Here is a 24,328-nt window from a genome sequence, read left to right as displayed (position 1 = left end):
CAATATATCGGCAGCAAGCCACATATCAATTTTTTTTTTCAAAAAAAGACTTTTTAGGCAATTCCTGACCACTGCTAAAAGTTAAAACACACTTTTTTTTGTGCTGTTGATCACAGGCGCAATCATCAGTGCAAAAAGTGTCTGATTTGCATCGGACACATTAGCTGTTTAATGATAGGCTCGTCTCTCTCTCTCTCTCTCTCTCTCTCTCTCTCTCTCTCTCTCTATATATATATATATATATATATATATATATATAGGTAAAAATTGACTACTAATGAGTAGAAAGCACTCTTTTTCTTCAAATCTTTTTAATTTTTTGTAGAACAAATGTTTTCATTTTGGTCTAAATTGTTTGTTTTGAATCATGTGGCTATGGCAAATAATTAAGTTTTTAAAAGGGGCCAAAAATCAATGGCTCACAATGTGCCAAAATTTTATAACTCAAAAGATCACATTTTTACATCAGAAAAGCACCATCCAAAGCTTGATCCTTAGCAAAGAAACCATCTTGAATTGAGTAGATACACACGTATAACAAGTTTGGATTAAGCAAAAATAACATCAACTACCAATGAGGGGTGGGGTGGGGGGGCTCAGCTTGTTTGTCAGTGCTGGTTACCTTGTGTTGGGATGTTGCTAGTTCAAAACTCAATGGTACGTTGTATAACTGGTGGGGGACTGCCTAACCCCAGCTTGTCTATAAAAAAAACAACTGTTTTTTTCTAGAAGAGATTATGACATTTAGAACATAAAACAGTGTGGGAATTACTAATTTTATTAACACAATATAGAAATAAGTCTCTAACTGCTTGCCAAATTAAAATGAATTAACTGATTTTTCCAGTATCACCAGTCCACCGACTACAAAAACACCTTTCAATTTGAGGGAAGACTTGACATTTGGGTTCCATGTATCGTGACTAGGGGGTGTCAACGGGTCGGGTTTGGTGCGGTCTCAGGTAGAATCAGATTTGGATTAGATTTTCAGCTGTGGTATCGGGTATAGATCCAGGTCTAATCAGGTCTACTATAAGAGAAATATAAAAATTACATGAACCTGGACCATACCCAGTAAAATAATATTTTTTTATCATTTTTACATTGAAAAATTGCGGGTCTTAATCAAAACTCGGGTCAGGTCGGGTCTGAGTCTGGTATAAAATTTCACAAACTATACATGGAGCCATGTATTAATCGGACCTTGGGTCTGAACTCAGGTCTTAATCGGGTCTTCTTATTTATCACCATACCCGGACCCTATAGGGTTTGGACCTGGTCGGGTCTGGGTTAACCAAACCCGTTGACACCCCTAATCGTGACAGAGTCACTTCTCTTTTGAGTTGCCGACCTATTCCCGTTGCGTCTTCTGGTGAGTGCCTTCCCCGACCCCCTGCCCCTTTGATCGATTGGATTGATGCGGTGATTATTTCATCCGATTGTATGTTGTTGGTGTCTGAATGGCAACTCTGATATTTATGAGCAGTCGATTTTTTGAACTCTAGAGTCGGAATGAGGTTTGCTTTCTTTGGTGGTGTTATGGTTTCCTATGTTTTGTTCGAAATTGGGCTTGTTTCGATTTGGGTGTTTGAGGATTTGAGTTTTTCTGAGGTGAGTTTTCTCCAAAATGGAGGATGGTGTCATGGGCACATGTTTTTGGGTGTTTTTTCGTTCTAATTGTGGTTTTTTTTACTGAATTCGGAATTTGGATGTGTTGATTGTGAAGCTTCTGGCTGGATTTATAGTGTTTGTTTGATTTTTGATGTGGTGATTATCATTGATTTTGCATCATGTGAAATTGAACTTCAACGTTTGCATTTGGCGGTTGTGTGAATTGGATTATGTGCTACAATTCAAGGTTCTGTAGTTCGGTTTTTCTTTTATTGGAGGTATGAAGTGGAAAAAATATCTTATCTATAGGAATCATAAAGTTAATCGACAGTGTTGCTTTAGCATTGAGTGAATGTGAGTAATGGGTGCTTACTGTAAACCATAACAATGTACAGACAACATAATTCTTGATATTCCTAAAACTTGATTATGCAAATATTTGGAAATGTTTAGATTCATATGCATCTATCGAGAATACATATGCACTGTTGCTTAACTACTTGGAAAACGTGCATCTTAGGAATTGCTGCTTGTGTTTGACGGCTAGCTTTGGAGCCTCGGGTATAACCTCTCATGGGATTGGAAGCGATTGTCTAAGGTGGTGCAGCCCTACCATTCTGGCTATTATAAAGCTCTAACTAATATATCCACCAAAGTTTTATCATTTTCTCAAATCCCTGCGAACTTTCAAGTTGAGTTAAGCAAATAATGCTATGGTGTTAACCCACTAAACTCATGCCTCAAAATGGCCGATCATCAATACTAAAATGACTAAAGAACATGTCAGTTTCAATCTTTTAACTCATCCCTTGTCCTGACTTCTTTGTCTTAAACAATAAACGTAATCTAGAGATGGAAACCTTTCAGTGCTCGACAACAATGAAAAGTTTGTCATGTGGAAAACAAATTGATACTAAGCATAAGGGAAAATTTTGTGAATACATTCTCTTCGGGGTAACATGGTATTTTAACTCCATAATCACATTAACCCAGGATCAAGTCAAGGGTGGTAGAGAAATGGGGTTATCTGTTTGAAGGTGGCAAAGTTTGGGGGGGTTTTTGTAAAAATGTAAAATTATAGTCAACATATTAATTAAGAGAAATGTGGTGGTGAGCATTTGAAAATCCCTGTTTTTGACATCTCATTTTTTTAAAGCATGAACAGTGCATTTTTTTCTCATGATATGCAGAGATTGTCTGAAATTTTTCCAAGCAAAAATGATCATTTTTAAATATTTCCTGCAAATTTGTTTTACATTTTTCATTGTGCCGCAATTTGCGCTTCATTTTCACATTTATTCTTTATGCCTTGATGAAAAGATGAAATTGTGATTCCACATCACAACAGGTACATTAAGAGCTGAGGCAGTGAAAAGTCAGATAAACTTCATGCAAAACCATAACTTATGAAGGAGGGGCCAGTGAAACCCGAAGTGACTGTACTTCTGTATACCACAGAATCTTAATTGTTAATAGATGGCTATAAATGTGCAAATATCGGTTTTATAGGGAAGTACTTGAAGCAGTCAATGTCTAGAGGTCAACTTAAAGAGAAAATATGTTAAAGAGGCCTCTAGAAAATTGCAAGGGTAAATGTACTTGCAACAATGTAGTTATTCTAGATGTTCCAGAGACTTCTAAGCGAAAAAAGAAAGGCTATGTGCTTCCCATTGTGAACAAAAGGCTTCCTTCAAGAGGCATTACTATCGTTATTGATGATGGCAACGACAGTGATGATGCAGTGTCTGGTGATATAGACAGCAATGCCAGTTCCACCGGGACATGTCATTCATTTTCCTGCCAAGAGTACATAATTGAAGATTCAGAGAGTGATGAATGCCAATTGTTTGATCAAGAAAGGTCATCTTTCAGATTATCAAAATGTAAAGAAAGGTATCAGAAAAGTAGATCCTCCCGATGTAGCACCAGTTGTGATCACGTCTCTCCAATCAGTTCATCAGAAGGTGATGAATCAGATTGCGAACTTCTGGAGTCATCCTTGGAAATTCATGCATGATGGGAGAAGGCCGCTCTACGAAAGCAGAAGTTGAAAGGAAATCAGAATGTTCGGCTAGGGGTTAGTGATCAAATTAGTGGATCTGGTTCCGATACTGATCCTAAAACTTTTTCATGCCAAACTAAAAAGAATGTTGATGTAGAAAGTGACAAACATTTGGATACAACTTCGAGGTTGGGCGGCCTACTGAGGCTCCAACTTCTTCTAGCTCCAATGATGCAGTACACAGTAGTGAAGGAGAGAATGTATCAATATGTGCAGCTACTGCTAATGGGATTATAGATGACAGTTTTACCAAACCTGCAGCAAATGAACCTATTGAAAATTCTGTTTGTCAATCATCCAAATCTGCTGCCCAAAATCCAGGTTTTGATCAGGTTGATTCTGATCATTTCAACTTGAGACCTACAAATGAAAATGCACTTAGGGAACAAATCCTTTTGAGCACCCAGCTACTGAATGACCCATGTGCAATGAGTTTAGCTGTAGCTTTTGAAGATGAAATGGTCCAGAGTGATCTCATTGGTGGAAGAGAGAAGCTAAAGGAGACTGCTGCTTACAGGCTTGCTGATCAAGAGGAATGGGAATCCAGGCACCAGGAACTGCAGATGCAGGTCCACAAATTAACTTGCTTTCCTGAGTACATCTCATTTTGAGTTTGGAATTGTATCATGTCTTGCTGCATCTCTGTTTCCTATTTGTCCATGAAGCTATTTTGGCCAAATATCTGATGAATCTCTGCTTATGTTATATTTGCATCACTTTCTATGTTAACTTTGCAGATGTATAAAAATTAGAAAATTAGACGCATGTTCAATTGTTACATGGGTATTTTAAGTTACATATAGAGAAACTGCTTTTTCATGTATGCTATGTGTGCATGGGTTTTGTTGATGTCAGTAAACATTTGCATACTATTTTGGTCTTGAATGCTAATGTTTTGCACCAGTTAGTTGAGTAATTTGTTCACTTGTTACGTACTCGTTCACATAGAGATTAATCATATGTTGATACTATCACTCATTTAAGGAAGCATTCTCTCCAAAATATGTTATAACTAAACCAAATAGCATTTGGAATGTCTTTACTGTTTGGTATGGGATGAATGAAATTTTTAAGGCCTAGGAGGTGAGGAAATTTGATTGGAGAATTCTGTAAGGAAACGACTTTGAATATATTAAGTTCAATAATGAACCAATACACATGCACATGAAGTGCGAATATACCCACTAAAGGGGAAAACACAAACACATAATGTGCTAACACATAAACCCACAAAGGGGCAAAAATGCCTATAAGGCATAAGTTAATATTATTGAAGAGAGGAAGGGTGTAACACCCATTACATGGAGCAAAAGCTCCTCCAAAGGGGTGAATAAATTACAAGGGGGAGACCCCTATTTATAACAAGAGAGGAGCCACATAGGGGGCTCCCAAAGGAGTAGTGTTGGGAGCCCTTGTGACCGTTGGGGGCTCCCCAATGACTCTTTGGGGAGCCTCCCTAGGCGGCGCAAACCATAAAAATGAAAAAATAAAAAAAAATAAAAAAAAATTACAAACACATTCCAAATGGAATATGCGTAAAAAGGGAAAATGACTAAACTACCCCTATGCCTAATAATAGAGAAATATATATTATATATATATATAATTAGGAAGATACATATGCATATATATCATATATGTATATGTATAATCCTTTATATATATAAAATATATATAAGATTACAAAGATTGAATGATACATTTTAACACCCCCCTCAAACTTTGCGTGGGAGAACGAAAAGATTGAAGAATGCAAGAGGAAGAATCTCAAGGCTTCAAGAGCCTTCAGTCCGAATGCCATTGAAATTTGCAAATGTCTTCCTCCAAAGTCTTTAACGATGAGCACCTTTCATGATCTATCCAAGGTACTTCTTTTCCTCTCATCTTCAAGATCCTGTGGAACAAATCAAGAAGAGGTCCAAGTAAAAGATATCTTTGCACTTTAATCAAGTGAAATATTCCAAATAAGATGAATTAACCAAAAAATCATATCATATAATTCATCCAAAAGTAATGGTGCAAAAAGATATTCTATGCATAATTCATCACAGGATTTGATGGAACAAGATAATTATTTATGTATGCAAAATGATTTTAGAAAACCAATTTTTCATAATCATATACCATGTTGAAGAGGGAGCGGAAACAAATTACAAGAATGCATAATGCATTCATAAAGTCCAACATTGGACAAATATAACCTCATAACGAGGAATAACATAATGGTCCACAAGGGACACCACAAGAAGCCTACGAAGAGGCATAAGTTGTACATAATTTATTGAATGAGGGCCAAAAGGCCATAATGAGCATATGCATATAATATCATAAAACGAATCAACACCTAAAGGAGTCATTAATGATCATGCTCCAATCATACTTTAGTCAAGTAATATTATATGAACTGATAAGATAGAAAGACAAGTGTTATTGATTTTAGCAAGTCCTTTGAAAGCGATTTCAAGAGGGAAATGCTCAAAAGAGTGTATAAAACACAAGAGTTCAAAAGGTTTTAAGTCCACTTAAGAGGCAAAAAAAATGAGAGTTATTTGAGTAGAGAACCTTACACATTTAGGAACATCTCACTCAAATGATCGCAATTACCAAAACTCATTTTGCATATCAAATATAAAAGGTGACCAAAAAATCAATTTGATTTTAAAATATGCATATTAATGATATGATTCACTTGTATCTTTAAAAGACAAAATATGAATGAAATTTTACAAATTTCAACAATAATTCATATCCATTACAAGCAACTACCTCATTAGTCCTTCAAAACCCACAAATCAAGTGTGTAAGCTACTAGATCAAGAACATAAATATAATGCCATTAAAGGCCAAGGACACACACAACGGTGTGTAAAAGAACAAGAGAATACACGCCAACATGGACCAAAAGCATCTCTTGTCTACGTAAAAATATACTCAAGATCAAGTATGTTCAGCTACTAGAACAAGAGTATCAAGCCAACCATGGGCTAAAACACAATACATCTCTTGTCTACATAAAATGACACTTGAAATGAGTGAAAGAAGCCAACCATGAGCATACATCTCAGCGACTAGAACAAGGACACAAATGCCAACATGGACTAAAATCACACACCATGGTGTGAATCAACGTGCCTTGTCTACATATAATAACACTCAAGACAAGTGTGTTCAGCTACTAGACCAAGAGAACAAAGCCAACAAAGGGCTACCAATACACAATGGTGTAATAATATGTCTTGTCTACATATGATGACACTTAGATAAGAGGTATAAGAGGAGAAGACTTTTGAGGCAATAAAACTTGTAATGACAAACATATAAATAAAACCTTGGACAATATTTTGAAAATAAATATGTGCACATACGCACAACAAGAACACTTGAAACACTTGTGCACAAAAGCATGTAAAAGTATCTCTAACAAGATACTATAATCGATGGAACAATATAAATGTAAGAACATACACATACCAAGAACACTTGGAACACTTGTGCACAAAAGCACAAAACACGAAATCACAAATGTGCAAATGCACTCATAAGATTCATCAGCAATAAAAGGTTGGGCAATAATCCCCAACACCCTTAAATTAAATATACCTTAAAACATTTAAGGTTCCAAGACACCATATATCCATCACATTTATATATAAATAAGAGCATCCATAAGATCAATGGCCAAAAGAAAACGAGTGACACACTCATAATTAGAGATCATATAACAAATCATTCTAGAGTCCCAAGGTGCCCATAACTCACCTCAACAACCATCTTTAATATGGTAATTGGACAATCTAAAATGACATAACACAAGGTGGCCTTAACTCACCTCAACAATCATCTCTAATATAACGATAAGGCCATACAAAAAGGATTGATGCATCATATAACTTGTGATGGATAAAAATAAATGTCATAAAAAGGCAATGAACACATAGGGAAATCATTTTCCAAATATGTGATTTTACAAAGTGGGCCGATTCAAAGGTCCAACATAATTAATCACAACAATATGCCTTATAATAATTTTGCATAAATACGAAATTATGTTCAATCATGATCATTATCAAAAGACTTAATAAACACAACATGAAATATTTAAGCAATGTCATGTGTGAGGACGGATTTGGAATAATCCAAGAATCAAATCAAGCCTTTATAAATTACAATTATATGCATACCAAGATGTAGAATGACAATAATCTTAAATGAGCAAATTTAGAACATGTGACAAGATATTGTGGAAGCACTTATAATGATAAAAGAAACAATCTCACAAGTCCACTAAGGGACAAAACAAACCCTAAGGAAGGCAATATATATCATCTCTTTATTGAAAAGAGAGTACCATGTGAAAATGTCTATGAATAAACAATACGCATACAAGCATGAATACTTTATAAAAGAAGTGTACGAAGACACTCTCACAACACTTGAACAAAATACGCAAAAAGCATAATAATAGCAAACATGCAATAATGCATGTATTTTATAAAAGAAGCAAATGCTTGAGACTCTCAAGCTTTCACAAAGATGGTAATATTTAAAAAATCTCATAAAAAACCAATATTAAAAAGAAGCTTATAACAATCATGAAATCTTCTCAAAGAGTATATACTCATAAGAAGATTCACAAGGATCAAAAGGCCTTTCAAAGAGAGATCCAACAAACAAAATTCTCAAATGAGGGTACATACGAAAGGAAGAGGGAAAACTTTATTAAAGTGGAGAAAATCCCAAAGAGAATACTAGGATTGCGTTATGGCATAAATCTATAAACAAAAATTCATAATATTATATGACTTAATAGATTATAACCAATGGCATGAATATGTTTTAAATAAACACAACATGAAATATTTAAAACATATGTAATAAGTATGCAACATTAATGAAGACCATAAATCTTATAATAAAACATATTCTTGAAATTGAATTGAAGAATGAAAAGAGAATAACCATATTTTATGAGATCATTTTTAAAACTTAATTCAACCGATATTATAAAAATGCCTTCTTAATCAAACATTGCTCGTATGAAAAAGAACTCATTAGGTAGGAAAATAAAACATCATTTTTCAAAGACACATGTTATTATGAAAAAACCTCATATAGGACATTTTAGAGTGTTAACACATACCTTTAATATGAAATAATTATGATGAGAGTATGTGAGCAATGCTACATCTCTCACAAACATTTTACTTCTAACATAACTTTCTTTAAAAAACTTATTTTTCAAGAAAAGACATACGAAAGAGAATAATATAAAAAGTTCAATGGAATTGTTAAGAATCCAAACTCATAATGACATGGAGAACACATATGCAAAAACATATCTAATTCTTTATAATGCTCAATACTTAAAGAAATATAATGCATACCAAATATTTTTAAGAAGCAAAAGAGAGAAACACATATGCAAAAACATATTTAATTCTTCATAATGCATAATACTTAAAAGAAATATAATGCATACCAAATAATTTTAAGAAGCAAAAGCGAGAAACGAGAACTTCACCATTCTTCTTTAAAATTTCTTGAATAGCACGCTTCCCAATGCAACAAAGAGCAACTCGATCCCAACCTCGCTTTGATACCATGTAAGGAAACGGCTTTGAATATATTAGGTTCAATAATGAACCAATACACATGCACATGAAGTGCGAATATACCCACTAAAAGGGAAAACACAAGCACATAATGTGCTAACACATAAACCCACAAAGGGGCAAAAATGCCTATAAGGCATAAGTTAATATTATTGAAGAGAGGAAGGGTGTAACACCCATTACATGGAGCAAAAGCTCCTCCAAAGGAGTGAATAAATTACAAGGGGAAGACCCCTATTTATAACAAGAGAGGAGCCACATAGGGGGCTCCCAAAGACTCTTTGGGGAGCCTCCCTAGGTGGCGCAAACCACAAAAATGAAAAAATAAAAAAAAATAAAAATAAAATTACAAACACATTCCAAATGGAATATGCATAAAAAGGGGAAATGACTAAACTACCCCTATGCCTAATAATAGAGAAATATATTTTTTATATATATAATTAGGAAGATACATATGCATATATACCATATATGTATATGTATCATCCTTTATATATATAAAATATATATAAGATTACAAAGATTGAATGATACATTTTAACAAATTCTACACTTGTGCTGGCATGACTAGATGGTATATTGACGTGAGCAATTTACAACTAAGAAAGAAGGGAAAAACTGCTAGAGTTCATGTAAGATGTGGTTATTAGGATGGGGTAGACTAGAGAGTTAATGCAAGTTTTTTTCTGAAATAGATCCTATTTTGCAATTAGTAAACAAATGTGACTAGGGTATTGCAACTCCAATTGCTGAGATGCCTTTGTTAGTGAAGCATATTTACATGGTATCAGGGATGAGGACAGACATATGAAAATAATACAGGAATACAGGCATGAGTTATAGTAATGCCTTGCAAAGTCATTGATGGCCCTTCATATTGGTCTAAACATGGTTGTTGGGTTCCTTGTTTAGGTTAGACTCTGGTTATTTAGTGCATCATGAGGTACAGGCACATTTTGGAGCTATATAGGTATATTCCTGTGTATGTTATGTATTTAATTTTTTTTTCAAATTAAAATGTTAGAAACATTGATAAACTAAACTTGAGTTTTATTATCATACAAAAACACAGGGTATGCATATGGCTTGCCTTTCAAATGCCAATGTCATAGTTGAGTGAAGTCTTGATAAGTATATCAATAGGATTATTCTGAGGGACTCTTGGTTTGCATTGTGGTTTATGAATATTGATCAATCTTGGTGCGTTTGGGTCATTTATAGATCTGTGGATGCTGTAAATGTCTGACCTGATATCCTGATTGTGGTCAGGACTACCAATCTGTTGTTTCAACTGTGCAGCTAAGGAGTATTTTCTCTTAATCATGTTCTTAGACAATTTAGCCAGAATAAAATTTGAGAAACTAATCTAACTTGATGAACAAAGTTTAGAGGAACATTCTATATAGGTTGTGTGATTGGCACCAGTAGGTGTCACATATTGACTGGCTGCAGTTCATGATTCTACAGGCAGAGGAAGCACAAAGGTTGCGGAAGAGGAGAAAAGTTGAAACTTTACGATTGTTGGATATGGAAAGAAGACAAAAGCAAGGACTTGAGGAAGTGCGGCAGACACAAAAGAAGGTTTATATTGAACACTCATTTTGTGTTCCTGAATAGATTATATTTTTTCATTGTATTTATCTTTAAATGAGAGTGATCCTTTTTTTTTACCTTTCCTGAGTGCTGCTTACTATTTTTCTTGTCTGATTATACACTTAACAGGACGAGGAAACTATGAACATGAAAGAGCAGTTCCGTGTTGAAGTCAGGAAGAAACTTGACCAATTTGAGCTTATATACAGAGACATGGCTTCATTGCTTTGTGGTCTAGGCATACAGGTTGGGGGGAATCAGTATCCCATGCCACACGAGGTAATTGCATCATAGTTGTTAATGGTTTATAAAATTACCCGAAGGACCAGTCACTTGAATGTAGCGCGTGCTCCATGACATGGTTTGTGGACCCAATGATTTAACATCAGCCAGCTCAAACACTTTCCTTTTCTCACACTGCCTGTTTTCAGGAATAGCTCAGTAGCTTTGTCAAATGGTGAACATACACATTCTTCCTCCTTTGGTACAGCTCTTTGAGGGCATATGCAACTATTATGGTATTTAAAGTTTGGATCAATGATGTCCGTATCGTATTGATGCAAGGGCACGATACGATACACACCTGTATTTTGATACAGGTGTGTATTGTATGTGTATCGTATGATCTGGGGCTGCATCGTACGACACGTGGCCGCATCATATGATACGATACAAACAAACAACAACTACGCCTTCATCCCAAAACAATTGGGGTCGGCGATATGAACCAAAAAAGAAAATCATTCTGGGTCTTCCACATGAATCCTTCTCCTCCAATCATTTCTATCCAATGCCATGTCCTCGGTGAGGTTCAAAACATTCATATCCTTTCCTATCATCTCCATCAAAGTCTTCTTAGGCCTACCCCGACCTCTTTTAACTAATATATTTTCTCATTTTTCCATTCTTCTAACCGGAGCATCATTAGGCCTTCTCCGAATATGTCCAAACCACCGTAAATGATTCTCTCTCATCTTATTTTCAATGGATGCAATGCCTACCTTCTTACGTATCTCCTCGTTTCGAATATTATCTTTTATTGTATTTCCACACATCCATCTAAGCATACGCATCTCAGCTACACTCATTTTTTGAATATGATGTCTCTTGGCAGCCCAACATTCCGTACCATATAGTAAAGCGGGCCTAATTGTCGTCCTATAAAACTTTCCCTTCAACCGCAATGGCATTCTACGATTGCACAACACTCCAGTTGCACTTTTCCATTTCATCCACCCAACCTTTATCCTATGATTTACATCTCCATCAATTTCTCCATACTTTTGAATGATAGATCTCAAATATTTGAAACAGTCATCCACCGGTATTTCTTGCTCACCAAGCTTCACTACACTTCCATCACTACTTCGTTGCTTATTAAACCGGCATTCCATATATTATGTCTTACTCTTACTCAACTTAAAACCTCTTGCTTCCAATGTCTGTCTCCATAATTCTAACTTAGCATTAACCCCAACTCTAGACTCATCAATCAAAACAAGATCATCAACCAACAACATACACCACGACACATTTTTTTGAATTGATCTCGTAAGCTCATCCATCACTATAGCAAATAGGAAAGGGCTTAATGCAGATCCTTGATGTAACCCAACCGTTATAGGAAAATTGGTTGTCACCCCTCCACAAGTGCGGACATTGGTTATTACTCCTTCGTACATATCTTTAATTATACTAATGTACTTGAGAGAAACATTTTTCTTCATCATTGTCCACCAGAGAACATCCCTAGGTACTCTATCGTATGCCTTCTCCAAATCAATAAAAACCATGTGTAAATCTTTGTTCCTCTCTATATCTCTCAATAAGTTGTCTAAGAAGATGTATAACTTCCATGGTTGATCTTCCAGGCATAAAACCAAATTGATTCTCCGATATCATGACAACCTTCCTCAACCTATACTCAATCACCCTCTCCCAAAGTTTCATAGTATGACTCATGCATCATATGATACGATACCGACGGAATTTAAAAAGGGAAAAACCGGGGTTTTAAGTTTTTGGGTTTTAAAGGGCTTTTGAAGGCCGAAACCCTCATTCATATAGAACATACTAGAGAGCTTCCTACATATCCTAGGAGTCGTGAGACCGTTTTGGGAGCCGATCTTTGCGCCGGGGAGAGGACTTTCATGATTTCTTAATAAAGAAGATGACATTCTGTTAATAAGATAAACTGCAGTTAGAGTGGCTTCGGCCAAAAAAGTCTTTGGTACTTGATGTGTGTAATCAGTAAAGTTCTTGTTGTTTCTATAATATGCCTATGTTTTGTTTCTACTAAACCATTTTGTTGAGGAGTATAGGGATATGATCTTTGATGTGTAATACTGTATAGATTTAAATAATCTTTAAATTCTTTTGATAAAAACTTTTCCCTTGAATCAGTGCGAAAGATTGAAATATCATTCTTAAATTAATTTTTGACTAGATTATGAAATATTTGAAAATGTGAGAAAACTTTGGATTTATGCTTAAGAAAATAAATCCAAGTATGTCTTGTAAAGTTATTTACGAAAATTACATAATACATAAAACCACCTTCTGATATAACAAGTGTGGGTCCCCACACATTCGAATATATTAACTCAAGTGGTCGAGAATAGACAAAAGTTCTTTCTTGAAAAGGTAATCTCTTTATTTTTTTAAGAATACATTTTTTACACGTAAAGGTTTTTAAATTACAAAAAAAATCATCTTTAAAAAAAACTGGATCTTGGATAACTAGAATGGCCAAGTCTCTTGTGCCATAGATCCAAATCCATTTTTTGAACATTATAACATAATGTATTCTTGGGTATTTTAAAAAAAAATCATGTAGTATAAACCTCATTCTATATGGCCTTCCCCAAGCAGCTTCCCTGACTGGTGATCCTGCACTCGACAACCACGAGAGGAGAAGAAAACATTACATCCATGGTCAGATAATTGGAAGACAGATAAAAGATTTAGGTTAAGTTTAGGAATATATCTAATTTGTGGAATACAAAATCTTTTTGAGTTTTGAGAAATATTTTCAAAATTTCTTATTCTTTTGATTTCAAGAGATGTTTCATCAGCGGTAAAAACATTTGACTTATTTGAGTTATGACATTCGGATAACATATCAATGTTTGATGTCATATGAAAAGAGACGCCTGAGTCAAGAAGCCAAAAAGATTTACCGGGATCAAAGATGCCGGCGGAAGAGACTCTGGCTCCAGTAGATGAAGATGCTCCTTTGAGTAGTAGTTGAAGTGCCTCCACTAATTGTGTTAAGTATATGCTTCCAATGGATGGTTCGCTTGATTCTTATGGAGGTCCAACCGAGGCAACCTTCTTTTCATAGTGTTTCTTCAATTTTGGACAATAAGTTTTCACATGTCTCGGTTCTCATCAATAGTAACAAATGACTTTCCTTTTTTTAAATTCATTTCCTTGTTTCTCATCATTTGTCCTCTCATAGTGTGGGGATTTGTATGTATGAACATGGTTTTTCGGTCTAGATACGGCTAGAACCGAGTCATCATCACACTTGGAGATTCTCTTCTTAAGCATATTATCTTCCATGCTTAATTCTTCTATTGTGTCTTCTATTGAAGGAACCTTTCCTCGATGAAGAAGAACATATTTTGTTGATTCAAATTTCGATCTTAATCCACTAATAAATTGGAAGAAGTGCTCCACATTTATTTAGTTTTGACGGAGTTTTATGTCTTGTGAACAATGCCACTTTTGTACAAAGAGAGTCAACTCTTCCCATAATTCGGACAAGCTATTATAATACTCTCTAATGCTCTTGTCCCCTTGAACCATATTTCAAACTTTGTCTTGTAAGTTGCATACATGTGCAATGTCTTTTAGAGAATATATTCTCTTAAGATAGTCTCAAGCATCGTTTGCATGTTCAAATTTTGCAAGACTTGAACATTTTTTGATATCGACACTACTTATGAGGCAAGATATAATCTTGGCATGTCTCATTGTCCATTCCTTCCACTTTTTTTTATAAGTGGTAATGACTTTGTTTTTCTCAACCTCCGTAAGAAATATTTATTTCTCATCTTCTACCTTTGTAAGGATTAGCTTAGGTTTCAAATCGGTTCCATCAAGTAATCCATACAACATAGTTAGAGTCATTGAGCTTAATGAGTTTAATGGTGACATTATCATTGTCATCCATTTTACAAGTATTGAGAAGGAAAATAAAAAAAAAGGAAGAAAGAAGAAGAATAAAAAAAGAAGAGAAGAGATGAAAGAAAGGATAATGAGTACTCCACCACCGATAATGAGTATGAGTGCTTCTCCAAGCTTTTTACACGATCACGATTTCACATACACTTGAAAAGAACTTCACTTCTTTTTCAAACTTTGAATGGCACATTTCCTAATGCACCAAAAATAAACTTAGCTTGATCACCAAGCTCGATACTATGTAAGAAGATGAGTTCTTGGATCATCACCAATCGAAACTTCAAATAGCTTCAACCAAAGTGTTGAGAAAGATCATTCACAAGAACCACAAAGGTTCATACAAAATACCCAAAAAAGGGTATACAATAATAAGAAAGAAAAATATATTATTGAATGGGAATCACCCTTGAGAAAAGCTTACATTGTAAGGGGAAAAAGCCCCATATTTATATTACATTGAGAGAGGGTAGAAGAGAGAGTCGTTGGGCTCCCAACGGCTCTAAATAGAGCCGTTGGGAGTCCAACGACTCTTTTACTTTTTGACTAAGTCAAATATTGACTAGTCAAAAAGGCTAAAAAGGTACAAAATAAAAAGAAGAAAAATCCTATTCTAACTAAACTAAAAAGAAAAAAACAATTCTTAGTTAGCCTAGGATGTAACATATTATTTAACACCTATGGTCTTATGAATAGTCCAATGATATCGTGCTGAGACGCACTCAGGATTTATCCTCTATTGCTGAAATATTCTTATGGTTTAGCACTTTACAACACTTAACGGTCAGATGGTTTGAGTTCTACTCCTTGACAGTGGTTATTACTGCTCTATGTTTCTCCTGCATTTGAGGACAAAATGGTGTGACCAGTTTTAGTTGTCAATGTTATTGGTGGTTTCTACTTAATCTGAATCTGAAGATGTGTTCATTGTTGTTTACTAGAAAACATGCTCTGGATTGAACTATTTCAATTAGAAAGCCTACAATTTTTATCGTAAAATTTAGATGCATTATGAAGCATTGATTTTTATATTCATTTATAAATGTGTAAACATAAAAACAAGGTTTTAAAACCCGTGACTCGGAACTCGACTCGTTCTTTATTGACTCGTGACTCGGCGGGTCAAGTCGGTGACTCGGACCGGGTTTTGTTAACTTTTGATTTTAAAAGAAAAACAATATATAATTTGTCTGAAACCATGTTTTTGAGTAAACATAGTCTCCAAATGTCTGTAAGAATATAAAAACAACTGCAAAGAGCTATAGAGGTTTGCTTGAATAATTGAATTTGATATCTATACAAGCACTTTGACTAATTCATGACTTGAATTAGAGGATTTGGTCACCATGAGTTCAGTCTGCTACTACCTAGGGTTCCTAAAATGGCCAATCATATATGCTAGCTTGTTTTAAAAGTTTTAATTCCCTCTCTAACAAATCCATAAATGTAAAACAAGGATATATGTGCATATTGAAAGTTTACTGCAGGAAATATATTAATGGCACAACTATAAAAAGACTACTAACATTTGAATATGTACAATGCTTGTTCACATAACAAATGGATGATGAAACCTAAATGTGACTTCCCATAGGCACAGTTGACCCGCCATATATAGTGAGAATCATTTCTTTAAAATATTTTGCTAGAATAAGTTGATAACACAGGGTGAACAATAGTTCGAACAACATGGCGATTTTATTCTATGGATTTAAATGCTTTTTTATCTTTAAATGATTTTTATTTTCTTTTTTATACAAAATCTGGGGGTAACCCTTGTTAAAATATATGTACTTATATATTTCGAAACTGTAATTTGAAACTCAAAAAACAAATTTCAAACATCCCAAAACTTGCCCGAGTCAAGTCGAGTCAAGCCAAGTCAGGCCGAGTCAAGCCCGAGTTTTGGCAAACCGAGTTTGCCTTGCCGGGTTGACTCGCTGGAGGGGCGAGCCGAGCCGAGTCAACGAGTTGACTCGGTGAGTTTTAAAACACTGCATAAAAATTCTCTAATGTAATAGATGGTTTATACCAGAGTTACCAGAAGCGCCTAGGCATATGGGGAAGCGCGCTTCCCCGAACCACGTTTCGGAAGCGCGAAACGTCGCGCTTCCGAAATGCACAGGGAAGCGTTTCCCTTTTATGGGAAGCACACTTTCCTTTTATAGGAAACATGCTTCCCATTTATGGGAAGCGCGCTTCCCCCTTTTTTCAAATTTTTTTTTAAAACTTTTTAATTTTTATTTTTTTCCTCTTTTTTCGCTTCCCCCTCGCTTCCTAGGTTGCTTCCGGTTCGCTTCCTAGGTCGCTTCTGAGACGGTTCGTGAATCGCTTCTAAGTTGTCCCACGCTTCTCGCTTCCTAAAATTTTGAAAGTGCCTTGCTTTCCGCTCCCGCTTCTTCAACTGGCAACCATGGTTTATACTAAACAAGCTATTGAGATCACATTTGTAGGGTCTGAATTATGAAACCGTCCATCCAAGAGGTGTTAGGAGGGAAGTTTGAGAAAATCATACTCATTTATCTTCCAGCATGTTGCTCTTCTCATGCTCAGTTTACTTTTGAAAGTTTCTTGCTTGATGTGTGTGTACGTGGTCTTCTATTGCGTGCATTTATGAAGCTTGAAACAACTCCTGAATATTTTCATTTGTCTTTTTTAACTCAATAGAATAATATGTATCGAGACTTTGAATTAAATCATAAGCGGCAAAATCTTGATATCTATAGTCTTGACTCTAGAGGCATACCTATAAAAGGATGCAAGATATTCCAAAGCTTATAATGATGATGAAACATGGTTTGACCGCTATAATTTATGGAAACCAAAATGGGTTCAACCCCATGTGAGAGATGACAGTCCTTTGATAGTGATACTTGAATTGTGTTACAGAAGGGTGTAGTTAGTCGTACCTATTACTGGATAGGAACTTAAGCATAGTCTGTGACTTCAAACTTGTTTTGATTGCATAATAGATAGTTTTGATGGATTTATCATAAATTAAATATTATTTAAACCATGGATATGGCAGGTGGATGCAGCTTACAAAAAAACCCTTGTACAATTTCACCCTGACCGTGCATCAAGGATGATATCCAACGACAGATTGAAGCAGAAGAGACATTCAAGATTATTTCCCATTTGAATGATAAGCTTCCACTCACGCTTATCTGCCTATTTCTGATGCCAAAACTACCATGGTGATTCTCATGTAGATCTTACACATAATTTTCCACTTGTACATAAGCACATCCAAGCGAGAATCCTGATGTTTTGGTCTAACCATGAAGTGAGAGCCTGATGCGTCTGTATTTGAACAGTTTGTCAAAGCCATTTCTCATGTTAATAGAAAGTAGGAGCCTTCTTTTATTCATTTTTTTTTTGCAATGGAAAATTTTGCTGTGATTATTTGTAGTCAGACCTTCATTTGCAGATTCTTACCCACCATAGTTTTTTATGGAAGAATTGTGTATTTGTGGTCGGTGTTAGGATCCAGAAAATGTCGTACCATTCAGCAACTGATGATGATTGCACTTGAAGCTTATATGGAAACAAATGGGCTGTAATGATCAAATTATTAGAAATGTGTAGGCTGTTATTCTAACAGGCAACTTTGCATAATATTAGTTTTGTGAGGAAACACAGAAGCGCAGTGTTCACACAATTTCAAATGGCCAATATATCTCATATTGTGAGCATCAACTTCTCATGGCAATATTTTGTTGGCTAATTTTCCTGAATGCGTGAAAGAAAAATGAGGATCAAGCAGGGATTATATGTTTTTAATTTTTTCATGATTGCAAGGGTTGCATTATCCCTTCCAGGTATTGGATTTTCATTGGGCTTAACCAGCCTTCTAGTTCTTAAAGATGGAATGAAACTGTGGGGGTCTATCTTCCTTCTACTGAAAATATGTGATGCTTTAGATATTAATGACATGTCTTTGCAGGCATCCAATAGAATTGGAATGTTATGTAGAAGGTTGGCATTCCCCTGTGGAACAATGATAAGCCCAATAGTTTATGAGTTGAATTTAATTGTTGATTTAATGGTGGTGACTAATGAGAAGAAGAAACTAATGAATAAAATATCTTGCTTTTGGTACTCAATGAAGGTAGCCTCTGTGTTTACACTATCTGACGCATCAATATATCCTGATACTTCAAGCAATTTCTGGGTGCTTTGGCGAGTACTCAAAATCTTGATGTAATTTTTGGATAAGATGATTAACCCCAATTGAAAATGTAAACTGAATTATATGACATTTCCAGTTCTATAAGGATCATTTTTAGCTTCTGGATCTGGTTGGTATGCAGCTGATATAGTCATTTGTTTCAATCTGATTTCGGCACTTGGAGATGATGACATGTAAGATGTACGTAGTCGCTCATGTTGTGTGAGACCGCTAGTTCAACTGTTTCTGAAAACCATTGCAATATTGACATTCCATGAATCTATCTAATGAGCATGGTCCATAAAATAAAGGTTGAAGATTTGAGCATTTATTTCAAGGCCCTCAGTCTGGATACCAGCTCATCCAAGAGTTAACACTAATTGCTCACTTTTCTGGAGCATTCATTTGCTGTTGGAACATTGAAGGTCCTTATCATGCATGTTTTCGGCCATTTGGAACTTCTGAAATTAATGCATCATATGCACCTGCCCAAGAGGTTAAGTTATTCATACATACACTGCACACTATGTATCAATAGTCACATAGGATCTCTCTCTCTCTCTCTCTCTCTCTCTCTCTGAGAGTTACCTTCATAAGCAAAACTCATACAAAGTCTTTATTAGTGTAAATAGGTAGAACTTTATCCATGAAATTATCCTGCCAAATTTATTCAATTTAAAACTAAATACATACACAGGTGAAACTAACTGCAGTCACTGGATATAATCTGCATGGATCCTAACATGCTTTTTGTCTAAATTTTTACCGCTCAAACATGGGTAGTGGCTTTCTCTGTTCCAGTTTAGTGGGAACTGCAAGAGGGATACCTGGTATCGGTGGTGAAGGGAGGAGAAACAGGTTTGGAAGGAATGGGAAAGCAAGGAAGGAGATTAGAGGTGGTGGCAGTGGTAGATTAAGAAATGGGAATGGTGGGAATTTGAAATATGGAGTTGAATCTCCACCTTGACATGAGTGACTTTTGACATGGACCATATTAATAGTATTAATCCAAGAAGATTTTATTTAAGAGGAGCTATATATGTTAATGGGCATTTATTCCAAGTCCTAAATTCGTTATCACTTGCTTTGATACTTGCTACCGATGCTTTATGAATCTAGAGGGGCAGTTCTTTGAAATTTCGAACGTTTGATCTAATTTAAAGAAACTTATGATTTTCAAGATTTCAAAGAATCAGTAATGAAAACTTAGCTATTTCTTTTATTTCAAGGATGTACATGAATTTTTTATTTTTTACTAAAGGATAATCTTTACTAGATATAAGTAATATTCAAAAGAAAACTATTTTATGGATATAAGATCCAATTTTATCCAACTCATAATGGTGGTGCTCTTCTTCTTGTATATAGGACCAAAATTAGATGCATGTAATTCAGAACTACATACGGATGTCTTGCTTTGGACCTAATTTAATTATGGATGATGAATTCATAAAATGTCCTCTTTTTATTACTTCTCTTGTAATATGTGGATTTGGGTCTGATTGAAATGTTTCAAGACCAATCGAGGCAGCTAATGAGGCAAATTCCTAAAACTTGTAGCTACTTCCCACATAGAATCTGTATTTTCACCTTGCCTTTTTTCCATCCAAACGAGATACAGTATGGTACTAAGTTGGTAGAAAATGGATTTTATGGGCACATGATTTGCACCATAAAAATCCATGTTCATTCATTTATGTTTCCTTGTGATAATCTTCTGCGATATAATGTTCCAAATGTATTCAGATCATTTTCAGTTTGCACATGCTTACTAGATCATATTACTCATAATGGACCTAGATCTAAACTATATTCGAGTACGATGTGATCCAACATTAATCCAAACCTAAATGAATGGACTTAGTGGCACTAATGGATTTGGATTTTAAAGATTTGATCCTGCTATTGCTCAAAACAATTTTCATGTGCATTTGGATTTGGATTTAAAACCAATGGAGATTTGGATTGATTTATTCAATATCTAAAATATTAGAAATAATCAATATTTAGAATATAGGATGTTTAAATTACATTGCATACCGTCATGCACGTCTTATGATATATGTTTATTTTGGGGTAATGTCTGCTACCCTCGTGCGTCAGGAACGCCTAGTGAAAAAATGTAATATTTTTTTTGTCCAATTTTTTTGCACATCTGACCCTCCACGTGATTTACACATTAAGTTTAATACAAACTGACCATTGGATTGTGTTTTTCTGATGTATATATCAGATTATATGAGGGTTGAAAAAACAACCTGCAATGAACTAAATTTTCAAACCTAAAAAAAACATATTTTGAAGTCCAAAAACTATGATCCAAGGGTTGATTCCTACTATTATGACCATGAACACATCTATGAGGTCAGATTTTGGTCAAAACAACCTCCACCTATGAGTTTCAACTAGGGGTTTCTTACCCATGACCGTAGCAAATGTTTTCCCGTTTATTTTGAGGTTGAATCCTATTAAATTATTAATAGTATTCAACACTTAAATATTGAATATAGTCATATTCATGATATCTAAAGTAGGATCGTAACTTATCTCTCACGAGTTGGTGATATTGGTTGAACACTGATTGGAAATTCATAAGTGGATGGAATCAACTCATTTTATTATGAATCTAAATTGTGTGCTTCTACTTGTGGAGAAGCTGAATAGTGGTGGATATTCTGCTTTTAAGAAGCTAGTGCCTGCTATTTGATGTTGTGATTAGCCTATGTGCAATGTGGAAGCAGGTCACCAGGTGTCTATGTTTGAGATGTAGAGATAAGATAAATATCTACAAAATTTGTGAGATAATGTCAAAGCATAATGAACCATTTAGATGAAAGGACTTTTGAGAGAGATCAATCTTTAAACACAGAAGGAGAATGTGAATAATGCCAAATATGTCTTCATTCTGGGAAACCCAACCTAGTGTACTGGAGATCTCAAATAACTAGGTTCAAGCGGAAAATGAACTAAGGAAGACTGTTAAGAGCACATACATGTAACCCATTCTTGATGTGTGCTCATGAGTTGTAACAAATTAGAGGATTGAGCTAAAAGCTCTTAATGATGTTGAAGGCATTGCATAGTGATGGTATTAATAATGATAACAAATTAACAAAAATGCAGCTAAAACACATATAGAAAGGTAGATCTTCTACTTCAATTTGTGTTCCTTAAGGCACATTTGTTGTGCGAAAAAATGAACCATTTTCATATGAAAATGGTTGTTTTTCCTAGAACCTGTAAAAAGAACATGGTGGGTGGGAAAACATTCAGCTCATTTTTCAGTCTATGTGGCCATTACTCACCCAATGCAGGTTTTATGTTTGAAAACCCATTCATAAGGCTTGGTGGTTTCTCACGAGTCGTGTCTTTCATAAGAAAGACACTTATCTTGGGCTCCTACAAAAAAAAAATGGGTGTTTTACGGGAAGTGACTTTTTTTATGAAAGGCACACCCATAGAGAAACAACCGTGCCACACTTAATGCCCATGTTTTTTCTTCGGGGAGTAGGGAACACTTCTTCAAGAGACCCCTATGAAAGTGTTTTCTTGTGAAAAGCCTGTAGTGTGGGCTCATATGGGGTCTTTCATTTTCTCATTGAGGTGTTTCAATCATTGCTGGAGAACAACCTGTTTTCATATGAATATGGACTGTTCTTCATGTGAAACAAATGGCCTCTTATCTGAGCATCCTTCAAGTTTAGAAAATGAACCACTTGAAAAGGTTGTGTCCTTGAGAATGTGAATCACATGATCGTCTTCAGTTAGAGCACAACTTTCTCATGTTTGCAAGTTAGAGTATAAGTTACATAACACTTAGACAAACTCACCTATGTGGATGTAGAAACGTGAGCCACCTCTCATGAGATATGGCAATTCTCTAAAATGAGTCCCAAAAAATATCCAACCTGAAATCCATGCAAGTACAACTTTGAAAATCTATGTACTGAAAATCTGGTCAACAACACAAGAAGTTAAGTTCAAGGCAAGTCCACTTAGTCCCTTGATTAATTTAGATTTTGATTCAAGTGAGGGTTCAAGTCCCAAAGACACTCTCACTATTGATGGGATCTCTATACAAACAATTTTTTTTTTAAATTAGCGAGGGATTGTTGGTAAATTTTCAAAGATATGTATTTTTTAAATTGACGAGTATAGTCTTTTTTGCCCCAAAATGCCTTTGGAAAGTTTAATAAAACAAATTTTAAGGGTTCAAGCAATGTTCTTCCTCTTTGAATACTTTGAAAACATTTGTCTATAGAGGTCCTTGCGAATGTTGCTGTGCAACACACAGGATATGGGTGTGTCATCCATGCACATGCATGCAAAGGGTGCTCGAAGTTTGACTTAAATGGATGATTATGGACGGTTTTGTCTCTTAAATAGATTTTGTTTGTGAATCACCCCCAACAATTTGAATCGATGGCTATTTGATCGTTTGACTTCCATAACTAAAGCTGGACACTCGGGAATATCTTCATCCAAAAAAATTTAATATCTAGAAAATGGTCACTACCGTTCATTTAGAGCCTATAAATGGTCTACAGCCTTCTTGAGCCTATAAATACCTTAGACTCAAGCCATTTAAAACGAAAAGGATATTTTCTAATTCTATTTTTATCTTTGCTAACTCGTGTGGGAGAGCACTTCTGATCTTGTGAAGCCGAGTTGCTCTTGTAGTCAGTGCCTAGTTGCATCTTCGAACCTCAGTCACACCAAGCCTAGTTCACATCTTTAGAATTACACTCAAGAACATGCTTCTGAGTGTCAATCTCGAACGTTCAAAATCCTATTTTAAATCACCTTGTTTCAACATAAACTTGTCTTTTGAGTCATGTTCTTGGTCAACATATATTTAATCTTCACAACTTTCTAAAAATCCAATGATGAGCTCAAATTGAGAGAGAGAGAGAGAGAGACTTTTTTCTTGTTCAAACTGTATGGTTTCCATAGCATATGCTTTTGATAAGTTGTATTCCTGGTTTTTCCAACTTTATTCTATTAATACTAAATACATAGACGAAACTGACTGCATTCACTAGACAGAATCTGCCTGAAGTTTAGTATGCTTTCTGTCTAAATTTGTACCAC

The 24,328-nt window shown here is 35.2% G+C and overlaps 1 protein-coding gene across 1 annotated transcript; it reads left to right on the top strand.

The window, feature by feature from the left end:
- The first annotated feature begins 1,369 nt into the window (after positions 1–1,369).
- Positions 1,370–11,175, top strand: LOC149838350 (uncharacterized). Its single transcript, XM_090008232.1, has 4 exons — positions 1,370–1,611; positions 2,960–4,242; positions 10,756–10,869; positions 11,011–11,175. The coding sequence occupies exons 2-4, from the start codon at positions 4,102–4,104 to the stop codon at positions 11,173–11,175; spliced, it is 420 nt and encodes a 139-aa protein (XP_089864358.1). The 5' UTR covers positions 1,370–1,611; positions 2,960–4,101.
- Positions 11,176–24,328: the final 13,153 nt, after the last annotated feature.

This window comes from Nuphar pumila, chromosome 5 (assembly GCF_984573655.1).
Source record: "Nuphar pumila chromosome 5, dmNupPumi1.hap1.1, whole genome shotgun sequence".
Taxonomy (NCBI): domain Eukaryota; kingdom Viridiplantae; phylum Streptophyta; class Magnoliopsida; order Nymphaeales; family Nymphaeaceae; genus Nuphar; species Nuphar pumila.
Note: the sequence above shows the minus strand (reverse complement) of the source record. Positions and strands in the feature narration are given on the sequence as shown.